The sequence below is a fragment of the Heteronotia binoei genome, chromosome 3 (assembly GCF_032191835.1).
Source record: "Heteronotia binoei isolate CCM8104 ecotype False Entrance Well chromosome 3, APGP_CSIRO_Hbin_v1, whole genome shotgun sequence".
Taxonomy (NCBI): Eukaryota; Metazoa; Chordata; class Lepidosauria; order Squamata; family Gekkonidae; genus Heteronotia; species Heteronotia binoei.
In genome coordinates this window covers 176893010-176908171 of record NC_083225.1, presented here as the reverse complement: position 1 = coordinate 176908171, position 15162 = coordinate 176893010, and the positions used below count along the sequence as shown (strand labels likewise).

General features: G+C 44.0%; 1 protein-coding gene across 6 annotated transcripts in view; it reads left to right on the top strand.

Annotated features, from left to right (window-relative positions):
- FAT3 (FAT atypical cadherin 3) overlaps nt 1-15162 on the top strand; it is a 546218-nt gene that overhangs the window by 420537 nt on the left and 110519 nt on the right. For all 6 annotated transcript variants that reach the window (XM_060234952.1, XM_060234950.1, XM_060234951.1 and 3 more), the window contains 3 exons: nt 9806-10002; nt 11393-11546; nt 12143-12376. In XM_060234952.1, the coding sequence (XP_060090935.1) occupies nt 9806-10002; nt 11393-11546; nt 12143-12376 (585 nt within the window). The remainder of the gene's footprint in view (nt 1-9805; nt 10003-11392; nt 11547-12142; nt 12377-15162) is intronic.

Here is a 15162-nt window from a genome sequence, read left to right as displayed (position 1 = left end):
AGAGCATTCTATAAACAAATAAATAATGATAATAATGATGCCATACACTGTGTGGACCCTTTTAACAAATAGCTAGTGGGCAGTTCAGCTCATGGTGGATTTACTGTCTCCCCCTTGAGAAGAAAACACATCTTGGGGTTGTGTTGCATATTAAAATTGAAATCAGGCCAACTGTGACACACCAGGCTGGACTCAACCTACAAACTGCGTAATGTGCCCTGTCCGATGCTTCTCTTTTTCCAGGTCCAAGTAGGCAGAAATGTAAAAGGGTTTATTGAAATCCTGGCTGCCTACCATATCTGACCAGCGGGCCAAGTTTGGCTTTGTTGATCACATGTTGTGTAAGCCTGGAGGGCACAGTGCCTTTTCTAGCAAGTTTTGGGGTACTGTTCCTCTGGAAAGAAAGTCAGTGTGGTATGGGAGTTAGAAAGCTGAGAGGTCAACAAAATTGTTGGGTGGTCTTGAACCTGTACAGTTTCCTTCTAAGTCCATATATCCCTTGACTGTCTGCTATTAGCAGGGAGCAATTCCCCAAAGCCTCAGTTCTTTCCTAATACAAGATTCGTTTCTGAACTAGAGACCGAATATTGAACTGGAAACCGAATGTTCATGTGCTACTTAAAGGAGCTTTAAGCCTATCTTCCACACTGATTACACATGTGCGAAAGAGAGGACTTTAGTATGAAATGTACTTGTCTCCATTTTCTGTATCAACTGATGGTCATGCAGGAATATTGACTTACAGTCACCTTCCTACAATTTATACGTTACCTGTAAAGCAGAGGTGTTTAAGTTCGATGCACATTTTTCCTCTCCGGGATAGAATTACTTTGGGGAAGGCTTTTAAAACATTTTAACCTCTTCTAATCCAAGTGCATCATAGGCCAGCATTTGAGGAAAGCAGTTGGGAGGGAATCTTCTCTTTGCAAAGGCTGAAGGGGGTGTGTGGTAATACCTTTATTTATTTTATAAATTAAATTAAGTTGGCAATGACTTCCAATTAAATTAAAATTCTATATATCCCCATCTTTCTGCCTTTCTCCTGAGCATCTCAAAATGGAAAAATTTTGTGTTCATGATGGCAGTTCATGTACTAAATGAAGCAGGAGAAGATTCAGTGCCTTCCACTACGGAAGCAAACACCAAGTAAATGCAGTCCTATGCATACTTATTTGGAAGGAAGGCCAGCTCTGCATATTACAATTAATACAGAAAAAAACGAGAGTTACACCTTAAGAATATAAGGTTGGATCAGACTAGTGGTCTTTCTGATTCAGCATCCTGTCTCACACAGTGACCAACCAGTTCCTCTGGAGGTTCAGCAACAGGACGTATAGGCTGAGGCCTTCTTAAGAACATAAGAAGAGCCCTGCTGGATGAGACCAGTGGTCCATCTAGTCCAGCATCCTGTCTCAGTGGCCAACCATTTCCTCTGGAGGGCCAACAACAGGGCATAGAGACTGAGATTTCATAAGAAGAGCCTTAGTGGATCAAACCAGTGGTCCATCCAGTCCAACATCCTGTCTCAGACAGTGGCCAACCAGTTCCTCTGGATGGCCAACGACAGGGCATAGAGGCCGAGGCCTCTCGTATTCAGAATTTAGTTGCCTCTGGATGTGGAAGTTCCCTTTAGTTACCGTGACTAGCAGCCTCTGACAGACATATCCTCTACTTTAGCAGACATCATACAGCCATGTCTGGAAACTCTGACCCAATCACATTTCCTAGGCAATGTTTAAAGATACATTTCTTTAGTGTTTATTTTGTAGGAAAATACCAATCCACACCTTCTATCTTAAAATGGATCCACAAGGCAGGTTTTTATGTATGCAATGTCATGCCTTCGATGCAGGAAAACTTGGTATTAACACAGGTGTTTCCTGCAGCAATGTGCAGTGCTGCCCACTGAAGTCAGTGGGGCTTGGTTCCAAGCAAACAGATGCAGGATTTGGCTTCACATCTGGTTTAGGTAAGGGAGTCCCTAGTGGTAGTGATGCAGTAGAGTTGCCAAGTCCAGTTCAAGAAATATCTGGGAACTTTGGGGGTGGAGCCAGGAGTAAGGTTGTGACAGGAATAACTTAAACGCCAAAGGGAGTTCTGACCATCACATTTAAACCTTTTAAATGTTTTCCCTCCATTGGAAATAATGAAGGATAGAGGCACCTTTTTGGGGGGCTCATAGAATTGGACCCTCCGGTCCAATCCTCTTTAAACTTGGAGGGTGTTTTGAAGAGAGGCATCAGATGCTATGCTGTAAATTTGATGTCTCTACCTCAGAAAATAGCCTCCCCCAGAGCCCCAGATACCCATGGTTCAATTCTTCATTATTCCCTATGGGAATCGGTCTCCACATAAGGAATGATGGAGTGCCCAGCAGACATTTCCCTCCCCCCCCCCCCGCCGCTTTCTGATTATCCTGAAGCGGGGGGAAGACCTCCAAACCAGGGGTTCCCCTGCCCCCACTTGGGGATTGGGGAAATAGGTTACAAAAACCTCCGCGAAAAACCAGCCTCCAAAATTATACACAATTCATATAATTCATAAATTATTCAAGAAATATTCAGAATATTCAAAATGCATTATAAATCATCTGTACAATAACAAAAGTGTATAAGGAACCTATACCCTCACCCACAGTCACTCAAAGACAAATAAATGTCCAGTATTCCTCAACAGCTGGGTGTAGGCAGAAATTCCAGCGGTGAAGTCTTGCATGGAGAACAGAGCTCCTGAAAGTTTATGTTGCAATAAGAAAGTCGTCCACAGAGACCAAAGCTCCAACAAGTCCTTCTTCTGTACAGCCAGGCATAGGAAGTGAAACACTACGCAGCAGTACTTTAACCCACGTTTCGCATTCGCTTCTACGAGCTTCTTGGAGAACAGCATCAGGTTTGCTCCATATAGCCCCAAAGTACTCCAGAAGAGAGACCTCCAAGGGTTACTGGGGCAAGGAGGCAGAGGCAAGCAATAGCAAGCCACCTCTCTGAAACATTCTATACTTACTAGGGGTTGCCAGAAGTTGGCAATGACTTCCAAGCATGCAAGCACAAACACACACACACAAAATACCATAAAAAAATGAATTCAGATTTTCAAACATCTACGTCATGTTCATATTTATTTATTTATTTATATCCTTCCCTTTCCCAAATTGGGCTCGGGGCGGATTCCAACATATCAAACAGTAAAACCAATAATTACACTATTACAATAAAGCAGTAAAACAATTAAAAATTAAAACAGTTAAGCCAATAATAGCGTGGATGGTGTGGACACTTAAATACACAGCCTGGTGTCCAAGGATGCCAACTATGTCGGCTCGATTTTCTCCTCCGTCCAGATGGTAATTGGTATTGGTAGTCAGTGTTGTCAGCCCTGGCCTTAGTCGAGGCAGGTCGGACGTCCTTGGGGTCAGGGATGACCAGAAGGTGTTGGTTGGACTAGAGGAAATTTTGCACTAGAGGACATTTTGTCCGAGATACAACCCAGTGTGTTTCCACAAGTGGATTTAATTACTGGAAAAGAAATAGCGGAGCAATAAATACGTCAACATAGGAGGCTATTGTGTTAAAGTATATTTTGTAATTGTTAAGAATAATTGAGACTTTTCAAGGCATATCTTAGCATCCTAAGAACCATTGATTAAATAAATGATGTAAGGACTTTCAGATAAAAGGGCCTACATCTTGTGAAGGTTTGGGCATACATTATCTACTGGTATCCCCTTCATTTACAGTCTATACCATGAATGCATCAATATTAGAAGTAATAAATTAATGAAATTTGAGTCCAGAGGCACCGTTAAGACCAACAAAGTTGAATAAAACTTTGTTGGTCTTAGAAGTAACAACGCTACATTTTTATAATGAAAAGCTAAGCAGTGTGAAGGGACAAAAGAGAATGGTGTCTATTGAAATATATGTTGGCGGGGTGGAATTCTAGCAGGAACTCCTTTGCATATTAGGCCACACACCCCTTATGTAGCCAGTCCTTCAAGAGCTTACAAGAAAGACTTGTGAGTTCTTGGAGGATTGGCTACATCAGGGGTGTGTGGCCTAATATGCAAAGGAGCTCCTGCTAGAATTCCACCCCTGTATGTTGGAGAGAGTAGCAGCATAGTCGTGTCACTATATTTTCTAAGACAAGAGCAACAGAAATTCTGAAGGTCTTTCTGATTTTAAAACAGTGTAACTTGAAGGGAGAGGGTTTCCACTGGTGGAACATCCGGAGGACAGATTGCCCCAAATGAGGTCAGTGTCCGGACTTAAGTATTCCACTGGGATCAATTCAGTTGTTTGGCTTTCCTTTGCCAAAGCCCGTCTGTCATTCTCAGACTGTAAATGCATGAACCATTTGCTTTAAAAAGTCTTGAGTGAGGAAACAGAGCACTGAATTAAAAGGCAAGTGAGGAGGGATAATTAATGAGAATAGAGTTCGGGGTATTCCGAGCAGAGTTTAATATCTGTTCTCCAAGGAGAGTAACCATTACGTACAAGATGTGAAAAATCCGTCTTGAGGAGGGAATGTCGTATATCTAATCCTGCATTTGGCCCCAGAGTTAGGACCTAAAAATGTACACAAGGGGCAGGGGTTGGAAAGCACAGCTGTTTCTACAAACCTGGGGAAACCAGTTTGCGGAAAAATCCCAAAATTAAAGCAAGAAAGGGGGGGGGGGGGTTGAATGGAGAAAAGCACATGCACACACATTGCAACTTAAAAAAAAAAAGATCTCATGCGATTATCGTCAGCATTATGGGGTATACCTAGTAATCCCATGCATGAGGCATTTTTAATTAAAAGGGGTGGGGGGCTAGACCAAAGGGAGAAGCAGCAACTGTTTGAGGATAAAAAGCAGAGACAAGAAGATTGGAGAGAAAGTATCAAGCAGAGAGGTGGGCGAAAAAAAGCAACCACAGAAATGTTCTGTTTGAAGGAGTCATTTCTCCTAAGAGATCATTCTGTCCAGGGCTTTTTTTGTAGCAGGAACTCTTTTGCATATTAGGCCACACACCCCTGATGTAGCCAATCCTCCAAGAGTTTACAGGGCTCTTTGTACAGGGCCTACTGAAAGCTCCAGGAGGATTGGCTACATGAGGGGGTGTACAGCCTAATATGCAAAGCAGTTCCTGCTACAAAAAAAGCCCTGATTCTGTCATGTGAGCCTTTACCTAGGCTTGCTAGAGCCAGTTGGGGGTGGAAATCCTCCCCCCAACTGGCGCAAAAGGCAATGTGATTACATCACCTGAAAGTGAGTGAAATCATCATGCCACACAGTGACACTCTAGTTTTTGGGCAACACTCTATGGTAAAATCGGCTACAAACCATAAAGTTTTGCTCAAAAACTAGAGCGCCACCCCCCTCCCCCCAATGTCTGTGATGTGATGACATCACTACCAGATGGCATCATTGTGCCGCACATGCAGAAGATCTCAGAAAGGAAAAAGGATCCCCACCAACAGCCGGGTAGGACCTGGCAACCCTACCTCTACCTGTTGTGTCATGTGTATTGCCTTAGGGCCTAATTACACATTACACTGTTTCTGGGCCTACCTCAAGTCCCGTCAAACCAGAATCTGCAGCATTCCCAGCAGTGTTCCCTCTAAGCTGAGTTAGCGTGAGCTAGCTCACAGATTTTTAGCCTCCAGCTCGCACATTTTTTGTCTTAGCTCAGGAAGGATGACCCCGGAGCACACTAATTTATGCAGTAGCTCACTACTTGAATGCCAGCAGCTCACAAAGTAGAATTTTTGCTTTCAAGACTCTGCTGCGTAGAGGGAGCATTGTTTCCCAGTGATTTTTGAAGTTTAATTCTCAGGTTTGTGGGATCAAGACTGCGGGGAGAACGAGCGTAAGCCTAGGGGTGTGCATTTGGATCCCAAGCTGAAATGGCCCTGGGGAGCCACTATTTGTCCCACTGGGAAAACTTGTACTGATATAAGTTTCCACAGTGGGGCAAATGGCTGCTCCACGGGGCCACCATTGCCCCCCAATCACGATTCAAAGTGGGTGCACCATGCACTTGAGAATTAAGTTTCATCATGAAACTCCCAGCATGAATCTGGTTTGACAGGATCTGGATGAACTCAGAAACAGCTTAACAACTAGTGACCTCTTGTAAGAACTGGGCCCTTGACAGTTGTTTTCCTAATTATCCACATATCTTACAAGGGCGGGCATTGCCTTGTGTAGCAATCACTATAAGAAACAATCCACAATTAAGTGGAGATAGAAAGTCCAGTAGACTTGTGTTTTCACGAAAATTTGATCAGATTTTACAATAAAGCAACAGCATTTTAAAAATCTGTTCATCTTAAGTTGTTTTATATGTGCTTGGCTAAAGTATGTTTAAACAGCCCCATGGCGCAGAGTGGTTAAGCAGCAGTACTGCAGTACTGTCGTCTGAACTCTGCTCACAACCTGAGTTCGATTCTGGCGGAAGCTGGATTCAGGTAGCCGGCCCAAGGTTGACTCAGCCTTCCATCCTTCCGAGGTCGGTAAAATGAGTACCCAGCTTGCTGGGGGGGGGGGGGAGTGTAAAAGACTGGGGAAGGCAATGGCAAACCACCCCATAAAAAGTCTGCCATGAAAACGTTGTGAAAGCAACGTCACCCCAGAGTCGGAAACGACTGGTGCTTGCACGGGGGACCTTTCCTTTCAAAGTATGTTTAAAATATTTGAGATCTCAGTTCCCTTTCATCTACTAAAACTCAAATTAGTTTTGTAACATTCGCTAAGAGGGAGGTTGGATGCAGGACGTTATTCAAACACCAAATAAACAAAAAAACAACAACAGATAAATAGATTTTTTTTTTAACCTTAAGGCCTTCTGGGAATGTTATTTTCAGAGGTAATGCTTGGATCTTGTAATGCTCAAACAGAATATAAAAAGAAAACTGCTGACAGATTTTAAAGAATCCATTAATATGTACAGTCAGAAAGCTTCCATTTTTAAAAGCTACAGTTGAAAATGAATTAATTAGAATACCCTTGGGAAACAGAACCAGCTTGGAAACGTTGATGGAAAATTTAATTTATTAGTGCCGAATGAGGTCTGCGTGAGGGCACTGGTTTTTTTTAAAAAAAACAGATCTCAGAAAGACACCTTTACTCTCTGAACCATATTGTACTGTTTTTATCTCATTATTAGTATTATCTCTTGTCAAATCTGAGTCACACATTCAGGAAGAGCTCATGCTATCCCTCAGAATTCAAATAGGGGCTCACTTCTTTGAATGCACCAGCCCCCGGTGACGGAATCTTCCCTTTCGTAGTGAGACTTGTTCCACCTGTGAGGAAGGACTCTTTGTACCATTTTAAAAGGAGTGTGGGCCCTTTGTAGTCAGACCTACCTTTGTGATTCAGGGGATTGCCAACTCTGGGTAGGGAAATTCCTGGAGATTTGGGAGCAGAGCCTGAGGACAGCGGAGTTTAGGAGAAGAGGGAGAAGCTCATCTGAGATGTGATGTCATGGAGCTCACCCAAAAAAGCTGCCGTTTTCTCCAGGGAATTTATCTCTTCAGGGGATAGGCTATGGGGGCTTTCAGTTAAGGGAAAAGGAAATAGTGGGGAACAGGAAGTCCTTGTGGGTCTCCTGCTTATATCTGACTAAAAGAAAGAGTGGTGAAGGACATTTGAGAACCAGCTATCATTTTTTATTTTATCTGGTTAGTTTGACGGAAGATGAAATGCACGTAGACTGTGGTGAAAAAGTATTTCTCAAAGTCTTTAACAGCTGAAGATGAGGACCAGTATTCTGTGTACGTTATGCTTTTGTAGAAGTACATAAAGGTGTTGTAGGCACCTGTCTGAAAATATAATGTACGGATTCAGCAAGCACATGTGATGGCTGAGGTATACTTTTCTGGGAAACCTAATTTGCTGCTCCTGTCTCATGAGGCTGGGCTGACTGAGAAACCAGAAGTGACTTTGGTGTGATGTGGAAGATATCCCGATGGTTGAATTCCAGCATTTCTAAAAGTAGCTACCACAGTGTAAGAATTAAGACCAGAGGCCTATCTGGTCTCTGAGATTGGCCGGCCAGACACCACAAGATGCGGATAATCATGGGTAGTCCTGCAAAAGGTGATTACGGTGTGGAGCAGGCAGGCAAACATAACATTTTAATTGAAGGTACACATACCCACTGGGATCATTAACAGCCAGCACTTTTTTTTTTTTGCACAGTGTTTAATTCCCTCTATCCCCTGGTGTGTGAAATGGCCTTATATTCCTCTCGGAAGACGACTGGGGAGGAGAATTCCATGCTGCTTTTGTCACCGTGCAGTTTAATGGGGTAGAAAAGCAAAACTGACTGTTTCGGTGTCACAGTTTCACTGGAACAGAAAGCCAATTGGTTTCCTCTCCTCTCTTCCTCCCTGGTTTTCCCTCTTGTATAAATTTGATCTAATTGGTGGTCTTATCTTTAAGCTGCTCCTTAAACGACCTCTCGTTAGGTCTACTTAAGACAGGCACATCCTCACCCGTTATGCAGACTGCACGCTCGCGCCACCCGAACAAGACTCATAATGAATACAAAAACAATACTGTGGTGTGATAAAGCTTTCATTAAAGGATTCCTTAATGGAACCTGCTGCACTCTCTTGATCGCATAATCAACAGCTAATGAAATTGTCTTGGTAACAAGAGCGACGGGGTTGTCGTACATCCTCTCTTGAGACCGAAGTGGGTAGGCGATTGTCTCACAGTGAGGAAGGGCGGCCATTGATTGTTCACAGTTTGCATCTGATTGCCCGTAAGGGGAGCTAAACAAGGAGATCATCTCCAAATGTCTTAAAATGTTTCTATTGTCTTGGGAAGTTAACCATTTTGATTTGTGTATAGGAGAGGCACCCTGATCTGGATAGCCAGGTCATTTTTCTACAAAATGATAGATAGCCAGTTCTCAAAATCTAAGCAGAGTTAGCCCTGATTGGTATTTGGATGGGAGAGTACCAAGGTATTCCAGGGTTGCTATGCAGAGGCAGGTAACAGCAACCCCCCCTATGAATGTCTCTTGTCTTGAAAACCCTACTGGGTCACCATGTTCTGTCTGCAACTTGACGCCCCCCCCCCCCCCAAAGGAGGTATAAGTACATCAAGCTGTAGTCTCAGCGTAATTTCAGGAGAGAGATGACCTCGTTTGGCCAAACAGCTATTGGTAAACTAACATGAAGTCACCAATTCCTAATGTTGAACATATGAACATATGAACATATATGAAGCTGCCTTATACTGAATCAGACCTTTGGTCCATCAAAGTCAGTATTGTCTTCTCAGACTGGCGGCGGCTCTCCAGGGTCTCAAGCTGAGGTTTTTCACACCTATTTGCCTGGACCCTTTTTTGGAGATGCCAGGGATTGAACCTGGGACCCTCTGCTTCCCAAGCAGATGCTCTACCACTGAGCCACCGTCCCTCCCACCGTCCCTCCCTTAAAGATGTTTTGCAAGTGCTGGTACTGAAAGGATTGTGTGAAATTGGGAAAGGATGAAAGGAAAAAGGGCGGGCGGGGTTGACTAAAAAGGTCTGGAGAAGCACAGTCTTTTATTTTAAAAAATCAAAGGGAAACATCTTTGCATCACTCAATTGTAGCTTGGGGCAGATGAAATGTTGTTCATTCTCTTAACTACAGTATGGCATGATGTGAGTTAAAACCATACATGGCTTGCGATCAGGGTATCTGAAGGACCATCTTCTCCCATGTATTCTTACAGGGAGAGGCACTTGCCGTGACTGTGACATCAAATCAGAGATATAGAAATGCCTCCAAAAGTTTCCCATTGTCTTTTTTTGTGCTTTTTCCACAGGAGGGAACCCCAAAGGGAAGTTTGCTCTTGGCCTGGTCCAGAACGAATGGAAGGTCTATGTCAAGAGGCCGCTTGATCGAGAAGAGCAAGACATCTATCTTCTGAACATTACAGCCACTGATGGGCTGTTTGTAACTCAGACTGCGGTGGAAGTGTTAGTCACAGATGTTAATGACAACAGCCCTGTCTGTGATCAGGTTAGCCGGCAAAGCATATTCATATATTATTTATCTGTGTACTAAATTCCTGCCCCACCTTTTGTCATCGGCACGCTCAGAGCAGCGAATAAAATTATAATTACAAAAAAAAAAGTCAGTAGTTCAATACAGGATTACAGAATACATTGTTCTCTGTGCCTCTGTTGTATCCTCACAATAAACCAGGTCATAAGAATAATCATAATACAGGTGATTGTTGGCGCTGGATTTTGTCCCCTCTGTTGGTCAGGAGTCAGTTAAAGGTCTTTTGGCAGCCGCAGCTGTGTTAAAAAGTTTTCATTAGCTTTCTCTGTGATGGAGTTTACAACACTGGGAAAATAACAGCCCATTTCCGGTAAATCAATGGATCCTTAGAACTCTATCAGCAGGCCTCGGATTCAGTGGGAGCTCACAGGAGCACAGCTCCTGAACCTTTCTGGGAGTTCCTCCTCCTCCTGAGAGTTCCGCCTCCTTGTCCATTGAATAGTATGTGCAGCTGCATATCAATCCCTGGATGAGCTCCACCACCTATTTTTCTACAAAATGACCCCCGTCTATCAGCATCTGAACACAATTCATATAAAAAGCAATTGCATAGGGACTGATTTTTAGATAACTGGAAATAATTTATAGAAACATGTATAGATCGTGCGCCACTGTTGTCTTGTCTTTATGTATTTTTCCTTTTTGAAAAAAAAAACCCCTTACTTTGATGGATTTTAAGGTTTTTTCCTCATTTGTTCTCTCTTTTTTCCTGTTTAAAGAATTTTTTAAAACTTTCTCTGTGATTGCAAATGGAGGGCTATGTTTTCCCCCATATCGGCTGCTGTACCCCATCCTTATATAAGTCTGACTCAGTGAATTTAGGCAGATTGTAAGAGGGAGGGCAAGAAGGGGTGAGACAGTGCTTGGCTTTTATGATCCTTTCTTGTATGCCCAGGGAAATGCAGGCTGCTACTTTGGGGTCAGGAAGGAATTTTCCTCCAAGCCAGATTGGCTCAGGGATCCTGGAAGTTTTTTGCCTTCCTCTAGACATAGAGCATGGGTCCCTGGGGGAGTGCAAAGGGGAGGTAACTGTGGATTTCTTGCATGGGGCAGGGGGTTGAGCTAGATGATCCTTGCAGTTCCTTCCAGCTCTGTGTTTTCTGTGTTTCTGAGTGCCACCATTCCCACATTTGCTTGTCCTTTTCCAGATTCTGTTTAATCGTAATGGTAAAATTCAGCTGGAATTTTCTTCCATCATGTTTGCAAGTTCCAATTTCAACAGAGCACTGAGCTCACCTAACAGTAACGATGAGGAATTGTGTTGGCAACTTTTCTGAAGGGGAAAAAAAAATACAAATCCCTCGTCAGCCGCTGTTACTTTTTGTCATTGTTTTTCTCCCCTAAGGTTACATACATGGCAGTGTTTCCTGAAGATATCCCGCCAAATAAAGTCATCCTTAAATTCGGTGCCAAAGACGTGGACATTGGCTCCAGCGGTGAAATTCGGTATTCGCTGTATGGCCCCGGGAATAGCAAGTTCTTCTTAGATCCAGAAACCGGTAAGATCACAAGGACTTTTCACAGAGCAGTAAATTCACAGTGGAAGGATGACTGACTCCGTACAGTGTCATGCATCCCACGGGAGTTCAGTGTTAAATTATTTCTGTAAGGGTAGAAATAATTTACTGCTCGTTCTCTTGAGACCCACGCAAGAGGCAACACAAATAGTTCTGACTAGGATGCAGTTACATCTTCTGAGAAAGAGAACAGTCCGGGGTTATGCTCTTTTCAAGGCATTACCCTCTAGACTTCTGTAGTAAGTTGAAGAGAAAATGAGATCACCATTCAATGGGGTGAAGGAAGCAAATAGAGGAGCGGGCGTGGTTTTGTGGTAGAGCACATGTTTTGTGTACAGAAGGGCCTCCAAGTTCAACCCCTGATATCGCTGGTTAAAGAATTTTAAAGACAAAGTGTGGTGAAAGGCCTTTGTGGCCAGGGACCACGGCTAGTTAAAGGGTTTTTGGGGGCGGGGGCAGACAGAGAGGTCCCAGGGCTGCTTTCTCCTCTTCTGCTCACCCCAAAGGCTCTCCCCTCACATGCTCCTTCTTTCCCACCCTCTGCATGTTTCTCAGATGCCTTGCTCTTCCCATTTCAGGGGAACTGAAAACTTCAGCTCCACTCGACCGTGAGAAGATCCCTGTTTACAACCTGATCGCAAGGGCGAGTGACGGAGGAGGCAGATTCTGTCAGTCCGAAATCCGTCTCATCCTGGAGGACATCAACGATAACCCCCCAGCCTTTTCCTCCGATCACTACACGGCATGCGTCTATGAGAACACAGCCACCAAAGCCCTGCTAACAAGAGTCCAAGCCAATGACCCTGATGTCGGTAAGTGGATAAGTCTGCCAAGAATCCTAACTGTGAATGCTTCTTAAGCAGATGGAATTGATCAGGATCCATCCTTGCCTTCCCTTCACCCTTCATTTTTTCCTTCTTGTGCCTGTAGCCTTTCTTACTGCAACAAAGGTGAGTGGGCGTCAATGTGGCAGATGAGGTTCAGTGTGGCCAAGTGCAAAGTAATGCACATTAGGGCCAAGAATCCCAGCTACAAATACAAGTTGATGGGGTGTGAACTGGCAGAGACTGACCAAGAGAGAGATCTTGGGGTTGTGGTAGATAACTCACTGAAAATGTCAAGACAGTGTGCGATTGCAATAAAAAAGGCCAACGCCATGCTGGGAATTATTAGGAAGGGAACTGAAAACAAATCAGCCAGTATCATAATGCCCCTGTATAAATCGATGGTGTGGTCTCATTTGGAGTACTGTGTGCAATTCTGGTCACCGCACCTCAAAAAGGATATTATAGCATTGAAAAAAGTGCAGAAAAGGGCAACTAGAATCATTAAATGATTTGGAGCACTTTCCCTATGAAGACAGGGTTAAAACGCTTGGGGCTCTTTAGCTTGGAGAAACGTCGACTGCGGGGTGACATGATAGAGGTTTACAAGATTATGCATGGGATGGAGAAAGGAGAGAAAGAGGTACTTTTCTCCCTTTCTCACAATACAAGAACTCGTGGGCATTCGATGAAATTCCTGAGCAGTCAGGTTAGAACAGATAAAAGGAAGTACTTCTTCACCCAAAGGGTGATTAACATGTGGAATTCACTGCCACAGAAGGTGGTGGCAGCTACAATCATAGCCAGCTTCAAGAGGGGATTGGATAAAAATATGGAGCAGAGGTCCAAGGGGGAAAGACGAAGGACCTCCAGAGGAACCGGTTGGTCACTTTGTGAGACAGGATGCTGGACTAAATGAACCAGTGGTGTGCTCCAGCAGGGCTCTTTGTATGTTCTTATGGCAAAACAAACCAATAAAATTCATGGCCATCTTAGCCAAATGGAGTTTAATTCTGATTTAGTGTGACATCTGTGTAAAGCTAATGTGGCTTTTTAAAAAAAACACCGTTATCTAGTTTTGTATGAAATTCAGCTCTCAAATTCAGACTCTCTCAGATTTTGAAATGTAAATGAGATGCAAAATATTGTTATTTTTTACAGTTCTCTTCTGTTTCTGATCCTGCACAGCATGTTGGTGTCAGAATGACACCGTTATGCCCATGGGCAGGAAAAAGCTAGCGTTAGCGGCTTTTATGGTAATGATTAGTAATGCAGACATGAATTGCAGCCTTCGTTCTATAATTTTCGACCTGCCGATCTGCAGTTCTCCATGCTGATTAGCTATTAGGGTCAAACGCCAGTAACACCAGATGCTGGTAATGAAACATGACAGTATTCATATGCAGATATTAAAAGAGAGATCTCTTGATTCAGCTCTCTGTTAATACAGCCATAAATCTTTCTGTACCGAAGACATGAAGCTGTCACCCACTCCTACAATTTGCAAACAGGCCCCGCACTTAGTTTTATTATCTGCTTTAAAAGGTTATGTTTATTACAGTTATGGAGCAGTGGGGAGGAAGAAGAGTTGGGGGACAGTGGGCAGATTCAAATGATTAGTTTGGGGGAAGTTAATGGATTTTTTTTTTGGAAGCCTGAAGTGTAGAGAGTGATTTTTCCATTGGGAGTGTTTTTCTTGCCAAAAGATACATAAATCAGCCTAGCTCATGGGGTGGAATTCTAGCAGGAGCTCCTTTGCATATTAGGCCACACACCCCTGATGTAGCCAATCCACCAAGAGCTTACAAAAAAGAGCCTTGTAAGCTCTACATCAGGGGTGTGTGGCCTAATATGCAAAGGAGCTCCTGTTAGAATTCCACCCCCGGCCTAGCTGATGCTGATCCATGAAGCTGCAGCAAAGTAGAAGATGAAGAAGATATTGGATTTATATCCCGCCCTCCACTCTGAAGAGTCTCAGAGCGGCTCACAATCTCCTTTACCTTCCTCCCCCACAACAGTCACCCTGTGAGGTGGGTGGGGCTGGAGAGGGCTCTCCCAGCAGCTGCCCTTTCAAGGACAACTCCCGCGAGAGCTATGGCTGACCCAAGGCCATTCCAGCAGGTGCAAGTGGAGGAGTGGGGAATCAAACCCGGTTCTCCCAGATAAGAGTCCACACACTTAACCACTACACCAAACCGGCTCTCATACATGACTTTTTGTCTCATACATGACTTTTTGTACCTTTTCTCCTGCATAGAAAGGAAAAATGTAATTATGAAGATATCCAAAGCGGTTGTTGTCCTGACCTGGATAGCCCAAGCTAGTCCAATCTTGTTAGATGTTGGAACATAAGCAGGGCTGGCCCTGGTTAGTTTTTGGATGGGAGACCACCAAGGAAGTCCAGAGTCATTACGCAGAGGCAGGCTATAGCAAACCACCTCTGAGTCTCTCTCTCTTATGGGTTGCCATAAGGCAGCTGTGACCTGATGCTCCCCCCCCCCCCAAAAAAATGCTTGTTCAGACCAGCACTGTAGGGTTGCCAATCCCCAGGTGGGGGCAGGGGATCCCCCGGTTTAGAGACCCTCCCCCCGCTTCAGGGTCATCAGGAAGCGGGGGGAGGGGAGGGAAATGTCTGCTGGGAACTCTATTATTCCCTATGCAGATTTATTCCCATAGAAAATCATGGAGAATTGATCTGTGGGTAACTGGGGCTCTGGGGGGGGTGTTTTTGGGGGTAGAGGCACCAGATTTTCAGTATAGCATCTAGTGCCTCT